The sequence below is a fragment of the Astyanax mexicanus genome, chromosome 22 (assembly GCF_023375975.1).
Source record: "Astyanax mexicanus isolate ESR-SI-001 chromosome 22, AstMex3_surface, whole genome shotgun sequence".
Classification (NCBI taxonomy): domain Eukaryota; kingdom Metazoa; phylum Chordata; class Actinopteri; order Characiformes; family Acestrorhamphidae; genus Astyanax; species Astyanax mexicanus.
The window spans coordinates 3,082,270-3,109,868 of NC_064429.1; the positions used below are offsets into that span (position 1 = coordinate 3,082,270).

General features: G+C 42.7%; 1 protein-coding gene across 1 annotated transcript; it reads right to left on the reverse strand.

Moving 5' to 3' along the window:
* Positions 1 to 340: 340 nt before the first annotated feature.
* On the reverse strand, positions 341 to 26,850 carry LOC103023242 (D-amino-acid oxidase). The gene is made up of 11 exons (XM_007238268.4): positions 26,744 to 26,850; positions 17,336 to 17,531; positions 8,196 to 8,310; positions 6,941 to 7,017; positions 6,689 to 6,754; positions 6,048 to 6,102; positions 3,683 to 3,787; positions 2,615 to 2,697; positions 2,095 to 2,212; positions 1,125 to 1,223; positions 341 to 717 (listed from the first exon to the last, which is right to left on the reverse strand). The coding sequence occupies exons 2-11, from the start codon at positions 17,527 to 17,529 to the stop codon at positions 607 to 609; spliced, it is 1,023 nt and encodes a 340-aa protein (XP_007238330.3). The 5' UTR covers positions 17,530 to 17,531; positions 26,744 to 26,850; the 3' UTR covers positions 341 to 606.
* Between the last annotated feature and the right edge of the window lie 749 nt (positions 26,851 to 27,599).

Consider the following 27,599-nt stretch of genomic DNA (forward strand, 5'->3'; position numbering starts at 1 on the left):
TCAGTGGATGGGTCACCATGTCAAGATATGTCTACAGAGATTTTATTTACAATTCTACTCATATGCGGAAAAATAGTGAAGAATATAAAAGAAAAACGTAAAAGTTATATATATACCTTATATGAATGTTAAAAGTATGTTTTAGACCAAAAACTAGGCATCAGATCTATCTATTTTGAGTCCAGATAGGCAATATGATGAGAATATGATGACATATTTATTAATCACAATATGCATCATGGTATTTTGACATTTTTTAAATGCAGCAGTAGAAAGAGATCCTTAAAATGCTATTCCAAAACTCGCCCATGCCCGTTATAGTGATTTACAGTGCTAATTCATCTAATTCATCAGGACTAATTATACTCTCTGTAATGAAATGTGCTGCTGGTCACAGTTCTTTAAGCACTGATAACATATCTGTAATATACTCAGAAAAGAATACTGTATTAGTATTCTAACACAATTTAGAATGACAGAAATCATACTGTCATATTAGCCTCGTCTAATTTCGATGAGGTTTAGGTGTGAACTCTCACATCACGTCTAAAACTGTGGACAAAGAACTGCACCCTAGATTCAGACAAATGATTGGAATCTTCAGGATCATAGTCTAGATTTCTGCTGGAGGGTTTCTCCAAAAAGTCGAGCAGCTTCCTCAGCACAGCCTCGATGGATCGTCAGGCCGAAGCCTCCATGACCGTAGTTATGGATGACCTAATGGAAAACAGCACAGGAAAAGTGAAAGATGCAGTTGAAGATAAATTTCTGAAACTTCTGCATTAGAAACTCCTGTAAAACTGCCAGAAAAGATATACTGTATATAAACAGTCCATGCTCTGTATCCTTTCACATTTATATGTTACACTGAACTTTTTTTATATAATGAACTACTTCATATTAGGTGACCATAGATTTTGTTACTGTCCGATAAAAAAGGAAAATAATAAAGAAAAGATCCTACATTTCCTACATTATTTAAACACTTCAGATTGTACTTTTTACTTTGTTAATGAACCAATAGAAAGGCTTCTGTCCAAAATGACATTTCTTTAAACTGACAGGTATTTAACGCAGTATTATTCCTGAGTTAGGAGCAGAAACAAAAATCTCTGAGAACTCACCTCAAACGTGTTCAGTCCAGACTTTATCTTCTCCCTCTCCAGCCTCACTTTACTGCGTACTGGTCTGAGACCAGTCCAGTCCTGTATGATCTGAGCATGCTGAGGAGAGACAGGACACACTGATGTAAAGAAGTGGATGTTGGTAAGTTCCAGCACATGCATGTACTGTACAGTACTGCATAAACATTCAGGACCATCCTCTGTTCATTTAATCTCCAGACTAAACCATCAGTAAGAACACCATACACTAAATTCAACAATGTTGAGGTCTGGACTCTGGATGGTCAGCGAAAAAACTCCACTTCAGAATGCATCTGCCCATGTCACTTATTCAGACTCACATCTGATATATCACACCTGGATCCTGTAGTCCAAAACCAATCCTTTATGCATACAGCCAATGAATAAACTCCATCCCAGAATGCATCTGACAGACACAGACATTATTCAGAGTCGTCTTTTACTGGATCAGACCAACTAATTTTCCATTCTACTCAAGTGTTTGACTTAAACACATCTGTGAATACACAGTTTGGGTTGTGAAATATTTTGAACAATAAAAAAGAGGGGGAGCACAGCGAAACAGGTTACTCGGTCAGAACATCTCCAAAAAACTAGTGGGATGTTCCCCGCCCACCTCCCAACGTACAGGACTTAAAAATCTCAGTCAAATACCACACAACACCTTCACCACAGGTCAAACGGTTAGATCTGCTGTTGTGGCACAAGGGGGAAATACTGAATATCTGGCAGATGCTGTTAATGATGTGTCCAACTGTTGTATGAGCTCTATGGACTGGCAAGAAAAATAAACATATTATATTAAAGTAATTTCACAATAAATACACTTTACACTACACTGGCAGTGGACATGCTACTCAAAACTGAAGAAGACCCCGCCCACATTCCTATCATCCTATCAGACAATCAGCCCAGTATAAATAAAAAATCTCTACTGTAATCTCTGTACCTTTAGACTGGGCTCCAGTTCACAGGCTTCATCCCACACTTTCTTGTGGTCGATGGAGCTGTTCAGCTCACTCCAGTTTCCCCGCTGGAAAATTCCACCCACAGTCACCGAACGACTCCTGAAGATGAAGTTCACAGTTAAATCCTCTTTAATCTACAGCTTCTGGTGTCTTAAAAGTAGCTTAAAGATATAAGTGTAGGACCATATGAAATCTGTTTAAATTCTTTCACTCTTTATTGCATTTTGCTACTTTTGAATTTAAGCTCACACACATTTCACACTGCAGACTGTACAGTAGAATCTAAACAGTCTGCACAGGGGGTTGGTGGTTAACACATTCACCTATCAGTGCTGGGGTCTTTGGTTCAAGTTCCTCTCTGGGTAATTGACCAAACTTGTCATTTGGCCTTAAGCTGTATTTTGTTTTGCTGGTAGTAAATAAAGTTATATATATTTATTGTGATCAACCTGACTGAAATGGTGGTCCCTGTTTACCCATTGCGCAGGTGAAGTAACTTACCCAGGGATGATATAAGGAGAATTATAAACTCCTGTTGTAAAATTGTGTGTAAGAATCCAGTGCTTTATCCAAGGAGCATCTACCTAGCAGGTGAAAAAAGACAAGTGTTAATAAAAAAAAATTATTATTGCCAGTGAGTTTAGGATTCAGGGTGATGATTTGTTCAAAACAAATAAAAAATGCAAACTTTGCATTAAACTATTAAAAATTAAAACTAAAGCAGCTACAGTAACAAGTAACGACAAGGTTGTAACAAAAATTCTGTCACTTTCAGACGATTATCATAGCCACTGATTTGACTCTACAGCAGTCATTTTTAAAATATTGTTTTTACAATGGGGTTATTGTGTATTTATATATAGGTTTATAAGCTATTTAAGCTTTATTCACTCATATTAGTATCACATATAGTTTAAATGTAAGTTTTGTCTCTCTTAAATAGACCAGATACAGCAGTGCTGCTGGAGTTTTTAATAACTGTGTTTAATCATCACTCACCTCCACTCTATTACACACTCCTACCTACAGCTGAAACACCCTGTAGCCCACAGGACTCTGCCCACAGGACGCTGCCCACAGGACGCTGCCTACAGGACGCTGCCCACAGGACTCTGCCCACAGGACGCTGCCCACAGGACGCTGCCCACAGGACGCTGCCCACAGAATACTGCCTACAGGATGCTGCCCTTAGAAAGGTGCCTACAGAATGTTGTTGGCTGGATATTTCTGGTTGGTTAGCTAGTAGTAACACTGAGGTGTTTAAACACTCCAGCAGCACTGCTGCATCTAATTAACACACACTACCACGGCAGTGTAACTGCAGTGCTGAGAAAAACCCACAAACCACCAAATAATATCTGCTCTGTGGTGGTTTTCTCTCCTGTAGGTTCTGAGTATTGAAGAACAGGGTGAATGGAGGAGAAAAATAAAGTTTACAGAGAAACAGATACAGTGAATCTGATGAATTGGACAGAGACTGTAGAAACAAGATGGTGGCCATAATATTGTTTCCTTGATTGATTTATGACAATATTTGCTAAACAGCATTCTTTCAGTTTTTATTCTGACCTTAATAATTTGGCCTCGGCCTGGTGTGAGCTCAGGGTCCGCCTGAAGGTCACCTGATCGAACGCCGGTGCAGTTAATGATCACGTCTGCACCACCGTCTGCCAGCTACTCAGCACAAAGAGAGAAACACAAACCGGAGACATGCTGATTACAATTCTGCTATGATCTACTGATGTTTTACACACAGTATTAAATATAAAGATAACAGTAATAAAGAACTTATACTTGCCATATTCCACTGAATTACTGGACATTAAGGCTCTTTTATAGAAGATTCTGTGTTCCAGCGCGTATAACTGTGCAGTTTAAAGATCTGCTTTAAATCAAACTGTGTTCAATAGGATGAGGAGCGCAGATGTACAGGTAGTAAACAGAGTAGTAAAAGCTGCACACACCACGTGTAAACAGCATGGAGAAGCAGAAACAGTGTTTATTTAAAGCTGTGGTAATTAGCGTTATCTGGCTGATATATCAAACTAAACTGCGCCTTATCAGCAGTTTAGCTCAAATAAAAGCAGTATATTTGAGAGCTGACTAGGATCGAGGTCGGATCATGTTCTTACCACAAGCAAACCGCTCCAGAGTTTATTTGGGACCAAGACCACCTCCACTAGCAGGTCTTGGTTCGGTTGTTTTCACACCTACTCAATTGAACCGCATTAAGGGTACAAACAAACCGGAGTCTGTTTTAAACGAACCAAATAGTGCTGGTGAAAAAAAGGCCCTTAATCATGATAAAAAGTGCGCAGTAAAGCCCCATGTAATGCTGGAGCTGGCAGGGAGACGTGAAAGCGGACGCAAATGCAGGTAATACTGAATATTTATTAAATAAATAACAAATAAACAAATAAACACACAAGGAACAAACAAGATATAATGAAGATAAACAAACAGGGAGGCTAACAAACAAGGAACTAAAACAAGACAGAATAAACTAAACAGGGCTAGGAACATAAACAAGGAATAAACAAGGAATGAACTAAGAGATAAACACCGAGTTAATAACTAGGGAACGCAGAACGACAAAACAACAGAGAAAGGTGCAAAGACCGACGAGGAAACACTGACACAGGAGGACTATATATACACACACAGAAAGCACACACCTGGGGAAACAGGTAACCAGGGGGCGGAGCTACAAATAAGACACAGAAAATTACTGGGGAAAACACAGGGAGACCAGAAATACAGGGAAAACAGAGCAAGGGTGTGACACCCCAACACTTGACCTATAGAAGCATATCATTTTATTAAATGACAATAGGGCTTTTCTCTATTGTCATTTAATAAAATGTTCTAAATCAATTTGTTTCTAATTCTAAAGGTTACACTTCAATTCAATAAAATCCAATATAGAATAATTGAGTGATATTCCAGATACAATAAGTAAACTCAGCCTACCATTATGAAAAATATTAGTGTAGAAGAAGTCATTCAAGGCAGTTTTATATAGATATATACATTATGGCTTAGCTCTTTCCCAAAATAGGATAAATTAAAATACTAATCATGGGTTTAAATTAATCAATATTAGATCATTAAAATGAAGATTGGTTGCATTGAAAAATCAGTTTTTTTTTATCCCTCTATGGCATAAATCATTTTTTTGGAGAAAAAAACTTGGGAGTCCCTGTGCTTAAAGCAAAAAAACTATGTTTTAGTAATATAGTAAGAATATAAACAGTAAAATATATATTTTTACACATTTTAATTCATGACTCACTTGTACGCCACATTGTATTGGACGTGGATATGCCATTTATCGCTGTTCAATGAAAAACAAGAGAAAAAAAACTAAACTGTTTTTATATGGAGATCAATGTAAAGTTTCTTTCAGGTCATTTTTAAGAGTTATTATTAGTCTGTTCATCAAGGAATTTTGGCACAGTGTAAGGGACAGTCTGTTTGTTCAAATTATGCAGTAAACTAAAAATCTACAAAAATAGAGATACTTGTTTTTCATTGGACAGTGACAATATAATAGTACATTAAAGATATAGTATGCAAAAAAATAAGTTGAGGAAGCAAGTGAGGAAGTAAGGGAATACATAAATCAATTAATTAATAAGGTACAGCATGGAAAGGTGTAATAATTAAAATTTTGGTTTGCTGCCTAAGGGCAGCACTATGCCTTAATTGCAACATAAAAATATTAAACAGTAAAGATTTAATTAATAATTTTCATCATTTTGTCTATTACACTGTATATATTATATAAGTTATATATAGGAAGAGTCACACAGGTTAGTGTGGGGCAGCCACAGCAGGGAGCAACAATAGTTAATCAGGTCCTGTATTAGTTAATTGAATATGTTATCAGTGATGTCATTAGTGTTAAGTGTTGTGTGAACAGGGATGCTCTGACCTCCTTAAAGGATGTGATTTTCCTGTTATAAAATCTGATGCCTCTTTGTGACAACCTGCAAAACAACAGTACAATATATCATTAAGTTAAACTAAACCAAACAAAGACAGAGCTTTTGGCCCTTTAAATATTTATTTATTTATTGCTTTTTTTTGGTCATACTTACATTTTTCAGATTATTTTAAAAAGTTTGTTTTTAAAATATGTTTATCTTGAAAACCCTCCAATGTGTCTGATTTAAAACAATTCTGTAAAGAGGATGGGATTCCTCCACAGAGATGTGAAAGACTTTTTTACACAGGGATAGAATGATTTGGATAGACTTTTTCTTTAATAAAAGAAATGATATTTTAAAAATTGTTTTTTATTTACTCAGGTTATATTTGACTGATATGAAAATGTGTTTGTTAATCTAAAAAATGTAAGTATGATTAAAAACAAAATAAATCTATAATACTTTTTACAGCACTGTATAGATAAAAAACATTCTACATATTAAGATGCTGACACACAGAACATGTGTGCTATAAATCATATTTCACTTTATAGCTTTTAATTAACAACACAGAGTCTTGAAAAGACACATAATTCTGGTCTGAGTGTTTGCAGCTCTGCTTCATATCCATATCCAGGACCCTCACCAGTTCATGAGCCAGGGCAGGTAGGTCTTCCCCTCTATCATTAGAGCGGTGTTAAACCAACCGTAGCTGAAAAACACACATAACATTAAACTTTGATTAGAAATCAAACAAAAATCATAAAGTCCACATTTCTACCCAACATCAGCCAAGACATGCGCCGTGTTCTTTAGTTCTTTAGTCCTTCAGTTTTACACTGGAGATAGGAGGAGCTGATTCGATTAGTAACAGAATTAAATGATGGGAAAACTGTACCTGTATCCTGGGAAAATATCAAGCTCTCTCTGAGTGAGCTCACGAAATCCCAGCACAGTATCTTTAAATGAGGGTTCCTGCAACAGGATAATGAACACAGGTATCCGCTGAGCTTCAATCAACAGTCTGTACGAGTATGAGGTTAAAAGAGTTCATAATGACTGAAACATCAGTTCAATCTAAAAAGCAGTTCAAAGCCAATGTATTACAATGAATTACTGTCATATCAAAACAATAGTACACTATTTTATATCTTATATTATATACAGTGGTATGAAAATGTTTGGGCACACCTGATAATTTTCATGATTTTTCTTTTCAATTTCAGTTAAATATATCATATAGCAGAAGAACACAGTGATAATTGAGAAGTGAAATGAAGTTTATAGCTTTTGCAGAAAGTGGGCAATAATTATTTAAACTAAATTAGGCAGGTGCAAAAATTTGGGCACCCTTATCGTATTATTGATTTGAATACCTTTAGCACCAATTATTGGAACATTAAATTTGTTTGGAATTATTGCACACTTTCTGTAAATCATATAAACTTAATTTCACTTCTCAAATATCACTAAAACTGAATTTAACTGAATTTAACTGAAATTGTTGATCTGAACAACCAATGATTTATAAAGGAGTCCCCAAACCCCATCAGGGGTGCCCAAATATTTTCATACCACAGTACATCATATATACTATATATCTAGATTGATATCATAATTTGTACTTCTTTAAGAAATAGTTATAGTTTTATTGTGTTGGTTTTTATATCAGTTTTTAAGATATTTGGCAAATTCCTTTCTTGTAGTCCCTGCAGCCCCCTCTGTTGACTGGTCTTAGTAAGTAAATTCACATTTATTTATTCAGCAATTTTCCAAACACTTTCCAAGCACTTTGCAAGCAATTTTCTGTCCCCTTAAAAAAAAATAGGTCATACATTTTTGTGCCTAAATGAAATGTAAATTTATAGTTTATAACATTATACATATATCATAATAAGATGTTAGTTAACTGTCAAAAGGAACAGGAATAAAAATAATTTAAAAATCTCATTAAACCTGTAAGTAAATTTACTTTAGTTTGTTTAATGTATGCAGATCTATTTGTGGAAATGAAAAGAACAGAACAGTATCTGCAGATTTCAGCATTATAGTACTCAAATTGGATTAACGGTCAAAAAAATGAAAATCAAATCTGATAGTCTCTTACATTCACAAGACTAAAAAAACACGAAAATATAAATAACAGGTCTTACAGGAACGCGCTCAGTGCACAGGTTGTAGCCGGACTGGAGGAATATTCCCATTTTCACTGATTCTGGAGAGCTGTGGAAGCTCAGCAGATAATCAAACGTCTCTTTATTCCATTTCCTGATGAAGAATCACAATCAGTAAAAACATTTCACCAGCAATCTGTCCATTGACTGTTATAAAACTCTCCTCAGCTCTGCTCAGGTTTAGGATTAGTTTATCTGGTTTGTTTGTGATCAGTTTTTTTCACTCAGTAATAAAACTCATGCATCCAACTTCAAGTAAGAGTATTTTACAAGGGATGCATTGAATATTTTGGCAAAGTAAATTATTATTTATGAAAATGGCAAAAATTAAAACCCTTTCAATGTTTGGCCAAATAAGTGAAAGGACTGAGCATTTATACCAAACAACAACACTGTGCTTTGCTGCTTCTGCTAAGATATTAAAAATGTTAAGTGTTCATGAATGTTTTTGAATAGCAGTTTTGTAATTTCCTTTTTTTTGAAAAGCAAAGCAAAAATACTTTTAAGCTACTTAATATATGCAATGGTGAAAAAGGTAGCATAACTCCTGAAAAGGATGGAGAATTAGATAGAGAAAGCTGCTGCTATATGGATACCATATTGGTATCAACTCACAACATTCACAGTGCTCGGAGGAAGAAGGCTGAGTACAACTTCAAGAACACTGTCCCAACCGTAAATCATGGGGGTGGAAACATCACACTTTCAGGGTGTTTTTCTGCAAAGTGGACAGAAGGAATAAAACATACTGATGGGAGGATAGATTTTGGCCAACACTCTCCTTCCCTCAGTTGAAGCATTAAAGATGGGTCGTGGCTGGGTCTCGCAGCATGACAATGACCGAAAAACACACAGCCAGGGCAACTAAGTAGTGGCTCTATAAAACTAATTTAAAGGCCTGGAGTGGCCTGAACAGTCTTCAGTAGGGGTGTGACGAGATCAAAACTTGAAGATATTTCTCGTCTTGTGGGGAAAAAAATTATTTAGTGTGGACTTTTTAAGAGTGACCAACAAGACACAAACCATACGTAAATACTGTAAGTAAATCCTACACGTGACTGTTTCATAGACAGCTGTACTAATCCCTTAGCTCTGTACTGTATTAAAAAAAAAGTTCTGTCTCTGTTTCACTTCAAGTATAGTCCTAATATGACTGGTTATGGTTCTGCATAGTTAAATTATATTTAAAAAAGTTAAAATAGTTAAAAAATAGTTAAAAAGATATTTAGGAGAAAAAAAACACAAACTATAGTCTTAATATGACTGGTTGTGGTTTGCACTTATTGTTTGCACTATATAAGACCTAGAAAAGTTTTATTTTTATTCTTATTCTTATTTCTATTTCTTATAGAATCAATGTGTGAGAGAAACCAGTCTGTTAATGTCAGGTCTTAGCCCTGTCTCGTGTCTCTGTGTGTCTTCCCCACGTGACCTGTGCTCCCCTGTGTCTCCCGTCTTAGTAGATTTCCACCTGTGTCTCATTTGTAGCTCCGCCCCTTCCCCAGGTGTTTCCAATTCTAGAGTGTTTCTTGTTTCCTTATATAGATCCCCTGTGCCACTTTGTCTCTGTCGGTCTTTGCACCTTCCCCTGTCGTTTGTCTCTCTGTGTTTCATAGCCTCTGTTCCTTGCGCCCTTAGTCTCTGTGTTTATCTATAGTTTTATGTTTCTAGTCTCTTGTTTATTTCAGTTAGTTCCTTGTAGATACCCCTGCTTAGTGTTTATTTTTCTAGTTTATTTCCATTGTATATATTCCCTGTTTATTTATTGTCTTTTTCTCTAGTTGGTTTAGTTTATGTTCTCTGATTTATTTTGGTTTATGGTTATTTGTGTATCTTTGTTTCGTGTTCCTCATTCAGTGTTTCTTTGTTATTTATTTATTTATTAAATTATTTATATATCGCCCTACCTGCACTTGTGTCCGCCTCCTCGTCTCCCTGCCTGGGTCATTTCGTGACAGAAAGACCGACCTTAACATGGACACAGCAGGTTCTGCGTGGACTGGCACCAGGATGGCGATTCGCCGTGCTCCTTGCGGGACCCCGGCGCAGGACACCTCGAGGCCTCAAGGACGCCGCAGGCCTCGGGGTAGGCGCTCTAAGGGGTCCCGCCAGCCGGAAGAAGACCCCTTTTCCGGGGAGGATTTTCTTGGGGGGGCGATGAGGGTTGGTGCTTTGAGCCTCGGTACCTCCGTGTACCCGAGGCTCAAGGAGCGGGACCCGTGGGACTTTCTCGGGTGCGCTCCCAGCAGCTCCGAGGACGAAGAGGAGCTCTACCCCGCACCGGCCCGTGCTCCGTTACCGTTTCCCCCAGGGGCGGTGCTCTACCCGGCTCTCGGCCGCACAGCTCCAGAGGCCGTCCCGACTCCCGTCCGTTCCCCTGCAGCCAAGGTGCGCTCCTCACCGGCGGTTCCAGAGCTAGCTTCCCCGGTGGCTAAGGCGTTAGCTTCCCCAGCGCCTCCAAAGCTAGCTCCTCCCGCGGCCAAGACTCTGTCCTCACTGGCGCTTCCAGAGCTAGCTTCTCCAGTGGCTAAGGCGCTAGCATCCCCGGCGCCTCTCAAGCTAGCGTCTTCAGCGGCTAAGCCACACTCCGTGACTTCTGTGACGGCTGTGAAACCGCGCCCCGAGATCCCCGCGGTAGCAGCCGAACCTCGCCCCGTGTTCCTCGCGGTAGCTGCCGAACCGTGCCCCGTGATTTCCGCGGTAGCAGCCGAGCCGCGCTACAGGACCTCCTACCCAGCGAGCCAGCCGCGAGCAGAGACTTTCCCCGCGCTTGACTCAGCCGGAGAGAGTACAAATCCAGTCCGGGATTTTGCGGCAACCGCACTCTCAAGCCCCACAGCTGCAGCGCCAGCACCTCAGGCTGAGGAGCTGGTTTTCATGGCGGCTGCAGAGCTGGATTCCGCCGCTGCGATCCAGCCTCTCTCTGGGACTATCTCCGCGGCAACCCAGCCGTGCTCCGGGACTGTTATGGAGACTTTTCCCGCGCCGGTTTCTACCGGCGGCCCCGCGCTGCTTGCAGTGGACTTTACCGGCGAGGCTGCAGATCCAGTCCGGGTTTTTGTTCCACCCGCAGTCTCAAGCCCTGCTGCTGCTCCGCTGGATCTGCACACACCCAGCTCCGAAATTCTCTCGGCGGCCACGCCCATCTCCGAGGTGTCTTCGGCTGCTGAGCCACGCCCCCGCACTCCTGCCGTGTCTGCAGAAGCTGCTCCAGCCTCCGTCTCTGCTGAAGCTGCTGAAGCCTCCGTGTCTGCTGAAGCTGCTCAAGCCTCCGTGTCTGCTGAAGCTGCTCAAGCCTCCGTGTCTGCTGAAGCTGCTCAAGCCTCCGTGTCTGCTGAAGCTGCTGAAGCCTCCGTGTCTGCTGAAGCTGCTCAAGCCTCCGTGTCTGCTGAAGCTGCTCAAGCCTCCGTGTCTGCTGAAGCTGCTCAAGCCTCCGTGTCTGCTGAAGCTGCTGAAGCCTCCGTGTCTGCTGAAAATGCTCAAGCCTCCGTGTTTGCTCCAGCTGTTCAAGCCTTCAAGTCTGCTCCAGCTGTTCAAGCCTTCAAGTCTGCTCCAGCTGTTCAAGCCTTCAAGTCTGCTCCAGCTGTTCTAGTCTCAGTGTCTGCTCCAGCAGTTCCAGTCTCCGTGCCAGAGCCAGCTGCCCAAGTCTCCGTGCCAGAGCCAGCTGCCCAAGTCTCCGTGCCAGCACCAGCTCCCGCTGCCAGAGTCGCCGCGCCGCCAGCACCAGCTCCCGCTGCCAGAGTCGCCGCGCCGCCAGCACCAGCTCCCGCTGCCAGAGTCGCCGCGCCGCCAGCACCAGCTCCCGCTGCCAGAGTCGCCGCGCCGCCAGCACCAGCTCCCGCTGCCAGAGTCGCCGCGCCGCCAGCACCAGCTCCCGCTGCCAGAGTCGCCGCGCCGCCAGCACCAGCTCCCGCTGCCAGAGTCACTACCCCACCGGTTCCTGCTCCCAGAACTTTGTTTGGCCCCAGGTCCCACGTACCCAGGCAGGCACCGAGGTCCCCTGACTTTGTCCCCAGTACTGTGCCCAGGCTGGCTCCTTGGACTTCCCCTCAGACATTTGCCAGTCCTGGGCACCCACCCGTGTTTCTGGTCCCCATGTCTCTCCCTGTTTTGGTCCCTGTCTCTGTTTACGTCCCTGTACCCGTGTCTGTCTCTGTCTCTGTTCCCGTTCCAGTTACAGTGTTCGTTTCTGTCCCTGTTAATGTCCTCGTCCCTGTTCCCATGTCCAGTCCCGTCCAGTCTCCTGTTCAATCTCCGTCCCCTGTCCAGTGTCCTGTCCAGTCTCCGTCCACCGTCCAGTTCCCTGTCCAGTTCCCCGTCCAGTCTCCTGTCCAGTCTCCGTCCACCGTCCAGTTCCCTGTCCAGTCTCCGTTCCCCATGCAGTCTCCGTCTCCTGTCCAGTTCCCCGTCCAGTCTCCGTCTCCTGTTCAGTTCCCCGTTCAGTCTCCCGTCCAGTCTCTGTCCTCTGTCCTGTCTCCGTTTCAGTCCCCGGTTTCGTCTCTTGTTTTCCCCGGCCTCTCCCCGCCGCCAGCCCCCGGGGTTCGTTTTTACGCGCCTCGGGAGCTGCGCGTTTAGGGGGAGGCTTCTGTCAGGTCTTAGCCCTGTCTCGTGTCTCTGTGTGTCTTCCCCACGTGACCTGTGCTCCCCTGTGTCTCCCGTCTTAGTAGATTTCCACCTGTGTCTCATTTGTAGCTCCGCCCCTTCCCCAGGTGTTTCCAATTCTAGAGTGTTTCTTGTTTCCTTATATAGATCCCCTGTGCCACTTTGTCTCTGTCGGTCTTTGCACCTTCCCCTGTCGTTTGTCTCTCTGTGTTTCATAGCCTCTGTTCCTTGCGCCCTTAGTCTCTGTGTTTATCTATAGTTTTATGTTTCTAGTCTCTTGTTTATTTCAGTTAGTTCCTTGTAGATACCCCTGCTTAGTGTTTATTTTTCTAGTTTATTTCCATTGTATATATTCCCTGTTTATTTATTGTCTTTTTCTCTAGTTGGTTTAGTTTATGTTCTCTGATTTATTTTGGTTTATGGTTATTTGTGTATCTTTGTTTCGTGTTCCTCATTCAGTGTTTCTTTGTTATTTATTTATTTATTAAATTATTTATATATCGCCCTACCTGCACTTGTGTCCGCCTCCTCGTCTCCCTGCCTGGGTCATTTCGTGACAGAAAGACCGACCTTAACATGGACACAGCAGGTTCTGCGTGGACTGGCACCAGGATGGCGATTCGCCGTGCTCCTTGCGGGACCCCGGCGCAGGACACCTCGAGGCCTCAAGGACGCCGCAGGCCTCGGGGTAGGCGCTCTAAGGGGTCCCGCCAGCCGGAAGAAGACCCCTTTTCCGGGGAGGATTTTCTTGGGGGGGCGATGAGGGTTGGTGCTTTGAGCCTCGGTACCTCCGTGTACCCGAGGCTCAAGGAGCGGGACCCGTGGGACTTTCTCGGGTGCGCTCCCAGCAGCTCCGAGGACGAAGAGGAGCTCTACCCCGCACCGGCCCGTGCTCCGTTACCGTTTCCCCCAGGGGCGGTGCTCTACCCGGCTCTCGGCCGCACAGCTCCAGAGGCCGTCCCGACTCCCGTCCGTTCCCCTGCAGCCAAGGTGCGCTCCTCACCGGCGGTTCCAGAGCTAGCTTCCCCGGTGGCTAAGGCGTTAGCTTCCCCAGCGCCTCCAAAGCTAGCTCCTCCCGCGGCCAAGACTCTGTCCTCACTGGCGCTTCCAGAGCTAGCTTCTCCAGTGGCTAAGGCGCTAGCATCCCCGGCGCCTCTCAAGCTAGCGTCTTCAGCGGCTAAGCCACACTCCGTGACTTCTGTGACGGCTGTGAAACCGCGCCCCGAGATCCCCGCGGTAGCAGCCGAACCTCGCCCCGTGTTCCTCGCGGTAGCTGCCGAACCGTGCCCCGTGATTTCCGCGGTAGCAGCCGAGCCGCGCTACAGGACCTCCTACCCAGCGAGCCAGCCGCGAGCAGAGACTTTCCCCGCGCTTGACTCAGCCGGAGAGAGTACAAATCCAGTCCGGGATTTTGCGGCAACCGCACTCTCAAGCCCCACAGCTGCAGCGCCAGCACCTCAGGCTGAGGAGCTGGTTTTCATGGCGGCTGCAGAGCTGGATTCCGCCGCTGCGATCCAGCCTCTCTCTGGGACTATCTCCGCGGCAACCCAGCCGTGCTCCGGGACTGTTATGGAGACTTTTCCCGCGCCGGTTTCTACCGGCGGCCCCGCGCTGCTTGCAGTGGACTTTACCGGCGAGGCTGCAGATCCAGTCCGGGTTTTTGTTCCACCCGCAGTCTCAAGCCCTGCTGCTGCTCCGCTGGATCTGCACACACCCAGCTCCGAAATTCTCTCGGCGGCCACGCCCATCTCCGAGGTGTCTTCGGCTGCTGAGCCACGCCCCCGCACTCCTGCCGTGTCTGCAGAAGCTGCTCCAGCCTCCGTCTCTGCTGAAGCTGCTGAAGCCTCCGTGTCTGCTGAAGCTGCTCAAGCCTCCGTGTCTGCTGAAGCTGCTCAAGCCTCCGTGTCTGCTGAAGCTGCTCAAGCCTCCGTGTCTGCTGAAGCTGCTGAAGCCTCCGTGTCTGCTGAAGCTGCTCAAGCCTCCGTGTCTGCTGAAGCTGCTCAAGCCTCCGTGTCTGCTGAAGCTGCTCAAGCCTCCGTGTCTGCTGAAGCTGCTGAAGCCTCCGTGTCTGCTGAAAATGCTCAAGCCTCCGTGTTTGCTCCAGCTGTTCAAGCCTTCAAGTCTGCTCCAGCTGTTCAAGCCTTCAAGTCTGCTCCAGCTGTTCAAGCCTTCAAGTCTGCTCCAGCTGTTCTAGTCTCAGTGTCTGCTCCAGCAGTTCCAGTCTCCGTGCCAGAGCCAGCTGCCCAAGTCTCCGTGCCAGAGCCAGCTGCCCAAGTCTCCGTGCCAGCACCAGCTCCCGCTGCCAGAGTCGCCGCGCCGCCAGCACCAGCTCCCGCTGCCAGAGTCGCCGCGCCGCCAGCACCAGCTCCCGCTGCCAGAGTCGCCGCGCCGCCAGCACCAGCTCCCGCTGCCAGAGTCGCCGCGCCGCCAGCACCAGCTCCCGCTGCCAGAGTCGCCGCGCCGCCAGCACCAGCTCCCGCTGCCAGAGTCGCCGCGCCGCCAGCACCAGCTCCCGCTGCCAGAGTCGCCGCGCCGCCAGCACCAGCTCCCGCTGCCAGAGTCACTACCCCACCGGTTCCTGCTCCCAGAACTTTGTTTGGCCCCAGGTCCCACGTACCCAGGCAGGCACCGAGGTCCCCTGACTTTGTCCCCAGTACTGTGCCCAGGCTGGCTCCTTGGACTTCCCCTCAGACATTTGCCAGTCCTGGGCACCCACCCGTGTTTCTGGTCCCCATGTCTCTCCCTGTTTTGGTCCCTGTCTCTGTTTACGTCCCTGTACCCGTGTCTGTCTCTGTCTCTGTTCCCGTTCCAGTTACAGTGTTCGTTTCTGTCCCTGTTAATGTCCTCGTCCCTGTTCCCATGTCCAGTCCCGTCCAGTCTCCTGTTCAATCTCCGTCCCCTGTCCAGTGTCCTGTCCAGTCTCCGTCCACCGTCCAGTTCCCTGTCCAGTTCCCCGTCCAGTCTCCTGTCCAGTCTCCGTCCACCGTCCAGTTCCCTGTCCAGTCTCCGTTCCCCATGCAGTCTCCGTCTCCTGTCCAGTTCCCCGTCCAGTCTCCGTCTCCTGTTCAGTTCCCCGTTCAGTCTCCCGTCCAGTCTCTGTCCTCTGTCCTGTCTCCGTTTCAGTCCCCGGTTTCGTCTCTTGTTTTCCCCGGCCTCTCCCCGCCGCCAGCCCCCGGGGTTCGTTTTTACGCGCCTCGGGAGCTGCGCGTTTAGGGGGAGGCTTCTGTCAGGTCTTAGCCCTGTCTCGTGTCTCTGTGTGTCTTCCCCACGTGACCTGTGCTCCCCTGTGTCTCCCGTCTTAGTAGATTTCCACCTGTGTCTCATTTGTAGCTCCGCCCCTTCCCCAGGTGTTTCCAATTCTAGAGTGTTTCTTGTTTCCTTATATAGATCCCCTGTGCCACTTTGTCTCTGTCGGTCTTTGCACCTTCCCCTGTCGTTTGTCTCTCTGTGTTTCATAGCCTCTGTTCCTCGCGCCCTTAGTCTCTGTGTTTATCTATAGTTTTATGTTTCTAGTCTCTTGTTTATTTCAGTTAGTTCCTTGTAGATACCCCTGCTTAGTGTTTATTTTTCTAGTTTATTTCCATTGTATATATTCCCTGTTTATTTATTGTCTTTTTCTCTAGTTGGTTTAGTTTATGTTCTCTGATTTGTTTTGGTTTATGGTTATTTGTGTATCTTTGTTTCGTGTTCCTCATTCAGTGTTTCTTTGTTATTTATTTATTTATTAAATTATTTATATATCGCCCTACCTGCACTTGTGTCCGCCTCCTCGTCTCCCTGCCTGGGTCATTTCGTGACAGTTAAGTTTACGTTATATGATTTTTCCAAATAAAACTCAGTTTTCAAGCTTTCTATTTTTCATTTTTGATGTTTTTTTTTTATTTTATTTTTAAATCTCGTCTTGTCTCATTCTCGTGAACCCATTATAGTGTCTCGTCTCGTCTTGTGATATTAGTGTCTTGTCACACCCCTAGTCTTCAGCCCTGAACCCAATAGAAAGTCTTTGGAGGGAGCTGATAGTCAATATTGTCCAGCGACAAACCCAAATCCTGAATTATCTGGAGAAGATCTGTATTGAGGAGTGGGCTGAAATCCCTGCTGCAGTGGGTGCAATCTTGATCAAGAACTATAGGAAGTTTTGAGTTCCATTTTCTACTTTGTCTACTTATTTCATGCAATAAAATTCACATTAACTATTTAAAAATAATACAATGAAATACAGTGTCTCTCACAGTTAAAGTGTACTTATGATGAAAATTACAGACCTCTTCACTCTTTGTAGGAGGAACAACTAGTTATTTTCCCCACTGTATTACGCCACGGATTAAACCAGTTCATTTTAAGACTGATTAACTGTGCAGTAACAGATGGGCTGCAGTCAGTTACAGTAAAAGCACTATCTATACTGTAAATCCTCCAGACAGTAATGTATAAACTCTGTGTATTATTAGCTAAGTGAACATGAGGGTGCCCTCCAGGACTGGAGTTTGACCCGGTGTAACTGTGCCAGTCCTCACGTTTCCTGGACGTTGCCCTCGTCATAGAGATAGGGCTGCCACAGTCCCGCTGCTCCGTCGCTGGTGGTGAGAGGGGTGAACACATCAGCGTAGATCTCTATAGTGAGGGGACTCACTTTCTCATGATAATGCTCATAAATGCTCTGGGCAGTGGACAAGCCAATGACCCCCGCGCCGATGACCGCCACCCGCATGACTGCAGTGAAACAATATCATACACACCAGCACGCACACACACACACACACACACACACATAAAAAAACGTGTTAATATCAAACTGTGTTAACAACAGAGAAATGATTTTAAACCCTGGTCCTGGAGTCGCATCATGTTTTTGTAGCATAAATGTGTCATAAAATATGATCTGATCTTCATCCAAGTCAATGGTATTGACAAATACACTGCCTGGTCAAATAATCTAATATTTGGTTGGAGCGTCTTTAGCTTTGATTGCAGCACAAATTCACTGTGGCATTGTTTCAGTAAGCTTCTACAATGTCCCCAGATTTATTTTAATCTCAATGAGGTTAAGATCTGGACTCTGTGCTGAACTCTCTCTCAATCCATGTGTGAAAATGATGATCTCATGCTCCCTGAACCCTGAACTCTTTCACAATTCCAGCCCCATGAATCCTGGTACTGTCATCTTGGAATATGTTTGTACCATCAGGGAAGAAAAAAATCCATTGATGGGATAACCTGGTCTATATTCAGTATATTCAGGTAGTCTCAATATACTCAATGTTGCCAGATTGGGTGATTTAATGCCAAATGTTGAGTTGTATCTGAAACTGACTGGAGGAAATGCTGTGCTTTGAAGGATGGACAAAACTAAAGTGTTAAGAGTGTGGAAATTTAACTCACCAGACACTGTAGATAACCTGGCAGAGACAGAGCTAGTCCTGCTGATGGACATTTGAATAAGCTGTGTTTGTGTTGGTTATTATGTAACTCTATGAGCATTTACTTCTTTTATTGCTTGCATGTTTATTTTTATGTACTGTAATTACATTTCTTTTGTTCTTGTGTCCTATGATACAATACACTTAACACATATATAATACACACATGCAGTAATTAGTTATTTGTAATTAGTGATATATTTAAGGTATGTTTTTAAGATCATGTTGGAATATACCCTGTAATCTTGTTGATATGCTGAACATCAGCTGTTTGGGTGGTTTTCTCTGCAGTTTTTGTAGATTTGAAACAAGTTTTAACCAGTTTACTTGGTTTTATCTGAATCGCATGTTCGGCTGTCTGTTGCTTAGTTGCAACACTCACAATGCATTCTGGGATACGTTCAGCATGTAGTAAGCAGCGATGTTTACTATAAATCACGTTGCATTATGGGATTTTATAGTGCCCTCAAAATAACCTTCCAATTCCACTTTACTATTCGGACAGACAGACTCAAGAGATACATAAATAGTAAACAGGGAGCCATTTCGGTCACAGCCCAGGAAAGCATCATTCCCAACCGTAAAGCATGGTGGAGGGAACATCATGATTTGGGCTGCTTTCCTGCATCAGGGTCTGGCCAGCTTACAATCGTTAAGGCAAAGATGACTTCCCTAGACCAGAAAACATTCTATGTGATACTGTGAGAGTGTCTGTAAATCAGGTAAAACTCTGTAGAAGTTGGGTGATGCAACAGAACAATGACCCAAAATACCAGAGCAGGACCACAACAGAACGGCTTGAGAATTTTATTTTGTTTTTTTTGGATTGACCAATCACAGCCCAGATCTCAGATGCTTTGGATTTGATTTGAAGAGAGACGTACACACTTAAGGCGTTAGAGGAATACTACAGAGCTAAAGCAGCTCTGCAGGAAGAATGGGTTAAAATTCCTCCTGAATGTCGTGCAGGTCTGATCCACAGCTAGAGGTAGAGCCTGGTTGAGGTTATTGCTTCCCATGATTCCAAGGGTTCACTTACTATTTTTACTGTGAGTGTTAAATGAGTGTGTTCACTAAAGATCTGCAAATCATAACTGTTATATCTTGTTATTTTAAACTGATTATTTGTCAATTCCCTTGACTTGAATGAAGATTAGTTCATGTTTAATGACAAATGACAGAAAACAATGAAATTCCAAAGGGTTTTTCTCAACACTGTAAATTACTGTGGCAGTGATTTACAGGGGTTGGACAATGAAACTGAAACACCTGTCATTTTAGTGTGGGAGGATTCATGGCTCAATTGAAGCAGCCTGGTGGTCAATCTTCATTAATTTGTTTTGCACATCAAAATGATATGATAAAACTGGCTCTCATCAGGACAGCCCCAGAAAAGGAAGAGCAGGAGTTACCTCTGTTGTACAGGATAAGATCATCAGAGTTACCAGCACCTAAACACTTTACAGAGTATTTTGGTTTGTTTAACCCTTTTACTACATGATTCCTTATGTGTTCCTGCATAGTCTGGATCACTTTACCATTTATTTACAATGCAGGATAAAAAACACTGAACGGGAAGGTGTGTCCAAACTTTTGACTGTTACTGTATTGGAAGAATATTAATATCACCCATCCCTAAATATAATCATCCTGATTTGGATCAGTTTGGGAAAACAGTAAACTGTATAAGACAGGTACTGCAGGACTGGGATTTAAAAAAGGTACAAAGGCTGAGTGAATATGTGAAATTATGTGCTGTTCTGTAGTTAAACTGTAAACTCTATACAGCACATACAGTTAGCATGAGTTAAACTCTAACAGTCAGTTTCCCATAAAGGGGTTAGGTTTATTATAGGCCCATATGATAGAAAAATGTAATTATTTTAATAAAAGAAAAAAAATCTACAACAGATATACAGTAGCCACACATTACTAAAAATCAAAGATTTTAAATTATTTCCTTGTGTTTGAGAGTTCACAAAAAGCAATTAATTTACACCAATCAAACATTCTTGTTTCTACACCCATTATCCATTTTCCAACTTCACTTATCATATATGAGCAGGTTGTCGTTTTATAATAATCACAGACTGTAGTTACATTACATTACATTACATTACATTTGGCAGATGCTTTTGTCCAAAGCGACTTACAATAGTGAAGTACAAAAGTAATAGAAGTTAAAGGTAAAAACATCTTCATATAGGACCTAAAGTAAAAAAATAATAGGATAGAGGAGTAGAGAAGGGGAAGAAGGAAATGAGGTTCGAAGTAGTTAGTGTGTTAGAGGTGTTAGGAGAGTAAGTGCTCTTTGAAGAGCTCTGTCTTCAGGAGATTATTAAAGATAGTGAGAGATTCTCCTGATCTGGTAGTAGAAGGTAGTTAGTTAGAGGTGTTAGGAGAGTAAGTGCTCTTTGAAGAGCTCTGTCTTCAGGAGTTTATTAAAGATAGTGAGAGATTCTCCTGATCTGGTAGTAGAAGGTAGTTAGTTAGAGGTGTTAGGAGAGTAAGTGCTCTTTGAAGAGCTCTGTCTTCAGGAGTTTATTAAAGACAGTGAGAGATTCTCCTGATCTGGTAGTAGAAGGTAGTTAGTTAGAGGTGTTAGGAGAGTAAGTGCTCTTTGAAGAGCTCTGTCTTCAGGAGTTTATTAAAGACAGTGAGAGATTCTCCTGATCTGGTAGTAGAAGGTAGTTAGTTAGAGGTGTTAGGAGAGTAGGTGCTCTTTGAAGAGCTCTGTCTTCAGGAGATTATTAAAGATAGTGAGAGATTCTCCTGATCTGGTAGTAGAAGGTAGTTAGTTAGAGGTGTTAGGAGAGTAAGTGCTCTTTGAAGAGCTCTGTCTTCAGGAGTTTATTAAAGATAGTGAGAGATTCTCCTGATCTGGTAGTAGAAGGTAGTTAGTTAGAGGTGTTAGGAGAGTAAGTGCTCTTTGAAGAGCTCTGTCTTCAGGAGTTTATTAAAGACAGTGAGAGATTCTCCTGATCTGGTAGTAGAAGGTAGTTAGTTAGAGGTGTTAGGAGAGTAAGTGCTCTTTGAAGAGCTCTGTCTTCAGGAGTTTATTAAAGATAGTGAGAGATTCTCCTGATCTGGTAGTAGAAGGTAGTTTGTTCCACCATTGGGGAACTCTGTATGAGAACAGTCTGGATTGCTTTGTGTGAGTGTTTGTTTGGTAAAGCGAGGCGACGTTCATTGGAGGAGCGCAGCGGCCGGGAGGTAGCGTAAGCCTTCAGGAGTGAGTGCAGGTAGGAAGGAGCTGTTCTGTCATCACCCTGTAGGCGATTGTAAGAGCTTTGAATTTGATGCGAGAATCTACTGGTAGCCAGTGGAGCTCAATGAGCAGCGGGGTGACATGTGCCCGTTTTGGTTGGTTGAAGACCAGACGTGCTGCTGCATTCTGGATCATCTGGAGTGGTTTTACTACACAGGTCGGGAGGTCAGTTAGCAGGGCATTAGTCGAGGCGTGAGATGACGACTGCTTGTACCAGTAGTCGGTCGAATTTTTCTGATGTTATAAAGCGCGAAGCGGCAGGATCGAGTAACTTTATTTGTTTCTCTATATACTTTATTATTATTATCCTCTATTATCCCCACCCTGTTCTTCTATACTCAGAACCCCACGGGAGAGAACACCACCACACCACCTGCTATAAACCACCACCAGCTATTATTTAAGTGGTGGGTCATTATTTTTAGTAATGGGACAGATCTGATACGATATGGGTATCGGGGCCGATATTGACATAATTTAACAAATCAGATATCAGGCTAGGTATTGTGAAGGAAATGAGTAACTAACTCAAGTGAACTACAGCCATAATCCACATCAATATCAAACCACAGATCATCACAGATGGTTAGAACTCACTCTAACCAGCACTTATAAATTAATCTGTTATTTAAAAAACAGTAATTAATTCAGCTCAGAAACACAGTTAGTGTCGCCGGTTAGCCATTGAAGCTAATCCACCAGGCTATGTGTCAAAATAAAAGTCTCTTGCGCAACCAGTGCAAAAAAATAGTCTAGAGCCCTTTAGTTAATACTTAACATGTTTAATATTAAACCTAAAAACAGACTTGGGAATGCATTTACAATAAATGCACTTGTGTATTCTCTTCAAAGGGCTGTGTGGTGTGTTTTGAGCTTTATAATGTAATCTTAATCATAGTACTAATAACAAACTAAAAGTATCTGTTTGTACCGGTATCAGCAGTTTTATATCAGTTTTGTATCGGAATTGGTGAAAAAAGTGGATCCGTCCCATCACATCGTGTTAAGAAGCTGTGTCTGTTAAAAGTGCAAAGCTACATCTCACAGTAATTGTGTCGTCTCAGTCATTAAGCCCTTATCTGATAACCTACTGACTGCAGTCAGCCTGCACAGATAAGTAATCAAAACACTTTTCTTCACCTTTGTAAGTTTTTTACTGCATGGATGTTCATGTAAAAGCGTTTACTTTACTGTAGTTTATGACACAATTCAATATTTTTGTTCAGCTGACCAGTAATGAGAAAAATGTAAGGTTGGAGAGCAGCTGAATATTCTGTTTTCACAGCATAGAAGCAGAAGATAAAGTTTTTTTATCTTTAAATTTAGTTCAGTCTGTTTTGGCAGGTGGGAACACTGCACCTGTAATCAGGTGCAGAGCAAACAAGAAAACTGCTCTGCTTCCAAATGATTCCTGGATCAGTTTACTGCAGTTTAAATGCAATTTTATGAAGTTTAGAGCAAGTTTTTACTGTGATTATGGTCATTATTACTGTGATTGTGGTCATGTTATGAATAAATAATGCAGTTTTATTTTTCAGAAATAAACTGTATATAAGACATTAATGCAGAATTAACTACAAGAAACGTTGAAGCTCATGATCTCTCAATCATTTTAAACTTTTAGTTTCTAATCACCATCAGAAAGCATGTGATTGCATGTGATGTGATGTGATTGCATGTGATGTGATGTGATGTGATGTGACAAAATGAGTTCATCTTTTATTTTTAAAGTGTTTATTTTTATTTATTTAGTTAGTTAGTTTTTATTCAGTTAGATTATTCTTATGCTTTCATGCTAATTCCCATGTTCTTAGTTTATTACTTTTTACCTTATTTTTACTATTATTATCTTTTTTAAAATTTTATATCTTTGAATCCTTTTCTTTATTTTTTTTTACATACATATTTTATTCATCCTTTCTGTGTGGAGTTTGCACGTTCTCCCCGTGTCTGCGTGGGTTTCCTCCGGGTTCTCCGGTTTCCTCCCACAGTCCAAAGACGGCGCGTTCAGGCTAATTGGAACTTGATTGAAATTGCCCCTTAGGTGTGAGTGTGTGAGTGAATGTGTCTGTGTGTCTGTCTGTGTCTGTCTGCCCTGCGATGGATTGGCGGCCTGTCCAGGGTGTATCCTGCCTTCCGATGCCTGCCCCCGATCCCCACAGTAAAATCTGGTGGTGGTTCATCATGCTGTGGGGCTGTGTGATCAGTGCAGGTACTGGAAATCTTGTCCCCAGGTCCCTGATCTGAATATTACTAAAAATCTGTGGTGTGATTTAAAGCGAGCTGTTCATGCTCAGAAACCATACAATATATATATGTGTATATACACTACCGTTCAAAAGTTTGGGGTCACATTGAAACGTCCTTATTTTTGAAGGAAACACACTGTACTTTTCAATGAAGATAACTTTAAACTAGTCCTAACTTTAAACAAATACACTCTGTACATTGCTAATGTGTTAAATGACTATTCTAGCTGCAAATGTCTGGTTTTGGTGCAATATCTACATAGGTGTATAGAGGCCCTCATTGGCACAGAAGGATAATTGATGATTAGAAAACCCTTGTGCAATCATGTTCACACACCTGAAAACAGTCTAGCTCATTACAGAAGCTACAAAACTGACCTTCCTTTGAGCAGATTGAGTTTCTGGAGCATCACATTTGTGGGGTCAATTAAACGCTCAAAATGGCCAGAAAAAGAGAACTTTCATCTGAAACTCGACAGTCTATTGTTGTTCTTAGAAATGAAGGCTATTCCATGCGAGAAATTGCTAAGAAATTGAAGATTTCCTACAACGGTGTGTACTACTCCCTTCAGAGGACAGTACAAACAGGCTCTAACCAGAGTAGAAAAAGAAGTGGGAGGCCGCGTTGCACAACTAAGCAAGAAGATAAGTACATTAGAGTCTCTAGTTTGAGAAACAGACGCCTCACAGGTCCCCAACTGGCATCAAATAGTACCCACAAAACACCAGTGTCAACATCTACAGTGAAGAGGCGGCTGCGGGATTTTGGGCTTCAGGGCAGAGTGGCAAAGAAAAAGCCATATCTGAGACTGGCTAATAAAAGAAAAAGATTAAGATGGGCAAAAGAACACAGACATTGGACAGAGGAAGACTGGAAAAAAGTGTTGTGGACGGATGAATCCAAGTTTGAGGTGTTTGGATCACAAAGAAGAACGTTTGTGAGACGCAGAACAAATGAAAAGATGCTGGAAGAATGCCTGACGCCATCTGTTAAGCATGGTGGAGGTAATGTGATGGTCTGGGGTTGCTTTGGTGCTGGTAAGGTGGGAGATTTGTACAGGGTAAAAGGGATTCTGAATAAGGAAGGCTATCACTCCATTTTGCAACGCCATGCCATACCCAGTGGACAGCGCCTGATTGGAGCCAATTTCGTCCTACAACAGGACAATGACCCTAAACACACCTCCAAATTGTGCAAGAACTATTTACAGCAGAAGCAGGCAGCTGGTATTCTATTGGTAATGGAGTGGCCAGCGCAGTCACCAGATCTGAACCCCATTGAGCTGTTGTGGGAGCAGCTTGACCGTATGGTTCGCCAGAAGTGCCCATCCAACCAATCTAACTTGTGGGAGCTGCTTCTAGAAGCGTGGGGTGCAATTTCTCCAGCTTACCTCAACAAATTAACAGCTAGAATGCCAAAGGTGTGCAATGCTGTAATTGCTGCAAATGGAGGATTCTTTGATGAAAGCAAAGTTTGATGTAAAAACAATGTTATTTCAAATACAAATCATTATTTCTAACCTTGTCAATGTCTTGACTCTATTTTCTATTCATTTCACAACGTATGGTGGTGAATAAGTGTGACTTTTCATGGAAAACACAAAATTGTTTGAGTGACCCCAAACTTTTGAACGGTAGTGTATATATATATATATATATATATATATATATATATATATATATATATATATATATATATATATACATATATGTATATATATATATATATATATATATATACATATATGTTTTGAAGAATCAACAACGAGTGGGACACAATTGTGAAGTGGAACTAAATTTATTGGATATTTTTAACTTTTTATAGAAGTAAAAAACTTGGGGTAGTTGTCTCTATCAGTTTTACACATCGAGAGACTGAAATGTTTGCAGTCTGCAAAAGACCTGAGACTGGGACGGAGATTTATCTTCCAACAAGACAATGATCCAAAACCTAAAGCAGGTTGCAAAAACAGGTTTTCAGTGCAGATTGTTGTCCTATGGACAGAGTCTCTCACCTCAGCTGTAGATCTCTGCAGTTTATCCAGAGTGATAATGGGCCTCTTGGCTGCATCTTTGATCAGTCTACTGCCTGTTTGAGCTGAAAGTTTAGAGGGACAGCCTGGTCTTGGTAGATTTGCAGTGGCCTGATAGTCCTTCCATTTCATGATGCTCTCTGCGCTTTAAACAGAACTCTGAGACTATCACAGAGCAGGTGCATTTATACAGAGAATCATTCAGAGATCCTCACTGAATTTCTGGAGTGAGTTTGCTGCACAGAAAGTAGAGGGGCCATATATATATAGTAAGGTTGCAAAATGCCCTGTATGTTTTAGTAGTTTTTTACTCGAGGTAAATATGGATTTGGAGGAGGTGTAAGTAATGAATTGTGACTTTGATGTTTTGATATTTTTTTTTCTTATGTAATATGTTACATTTATTTACAAAGCATTTAAAAAAGGCAAAGGACCAGATGTGGCCCTGGGCCGAAAAAAAAAAAACAGGTTTGGTCTTATGCAAAAGTTTAAGCACTCAAATAACAAATAACACTTTTTAAACTATGCAACATGATGTAAAGATTTGTGTAAAGATTTGGTAAGAAGTGGAATTGAGTTCCACCCTCTCGACTTAGTTAAACTTTCCAGCAGGGTCCTATTTTTTGCAAAACTGTACATGTAAAACTGCAGTAAAAGTAGAACCAGCTCATATCCAAGTTCTAGCTTTCCAGTCCACCTTAAATGGAGGATTAGTCACATACAGGCGCCTGTCCGAGCGATAGGCTGCAACTATAGCAACATTTTAAGGTGGACTGGAGAGTTCCATGCAGAAGTCTATAGAAGAAAACTGCACTCTCAAAAAGTAGCATTTTACAGCAAAAACATGAATCACAGTGCTGGAGTTTAATAGATAAGATACTGACTGATTGAGTTAAAGTACAGAGTTAGAGTTAAGTTAGAGTGTACAGAGAGAGAAAGAGAGGAGTGTACTTACCCGGAGTCTCTGTTCTCCTGTATAAAACTCTGAACTCCAGCCCGCAGAGTGAACAGCAGATCCGCCCTGCTCTCAACAGCTCCTCACTCAGATCACTGAGAGTCACTACAGGGTCCGTAATACCAGTACAGCAAAGCTTTAGCTGTTTAAAATCCACATAAACACTGTGTAACAAAACATTATTTAGTATATGGCATATTCCGCCTAATCTGTGAAATGTCATGTATATATGTGCACACAAAATGAAATAAAAAAAGTAAGATATGTAATTAAATAGGCGTAGGAACCGGGGGGGGGATGGGTGGGACATGTCCCACCCAATATTAGAAACAGGTGGATTTGTCCCCCCCCAAGCTGTGCTATTAATGAGGAGACAGACCGGACCAATCAAGAAGCCGGTTCAGGTATTAAGTCCCGCCTCTCAGTAGAAACAGCCAATCAGCTTGCTGGTTTTGCGCCGCGCGAAGGAGAGGCAGTTTGCTGTTGGGAAGCCCCGCCCCCTCGCTGTGAGATTTAGCAGCGGGACCTGGATTCAGCAGCTTCAGCTGATTTAAAACAGATCTGGATATGTTTCTGATAGCTGGTTAAAAATACACGTCTCTGAAGCAGCACACAGTTTAAACTCACTGTGATTAATAAACTGCAGCTGTGTTAGTGTGTAAGCTTATCTTTGGAATTAGCTAGATTGGGAGTCAGGGTTAAAGAAAAAAAAATAAACTATATATGTAATGTTCAACTTGCCCTGTACCTGATCAGCTAATCACTGTTTCATTTTCAATTAATTTAATATTACAGGACTTACTGTGAGCTATAATGAACGAAAATGAATTTAGCTAACTAGTTATCTAGAAGCTGG

Bases quoted from the DNA above. Each gene is read 5' to 3' on its own strand.
- LOC103023242 (XM_007238268.4), bottom strand. From the start codon at position 17,529: ATGCGGGTGGCGGTCATCGGCGCGGGGGTCATTGGCTTGTCCACTGCC. The intron at 3,788-6,047 runs GTCAGAGCATCC...TGTGCTGAGTAG, and splicing joins AAATCACATCCTTTAAGGAG to CTGGCAGACGGTGGTGCAGA. The intron at 718-1,124 runs GTGAGTTCTCAG...GTTTTCCATTAG, and splicing joins CTGGACTGAACACGTTTGAG to GTCATCCATAACTACGGTCA.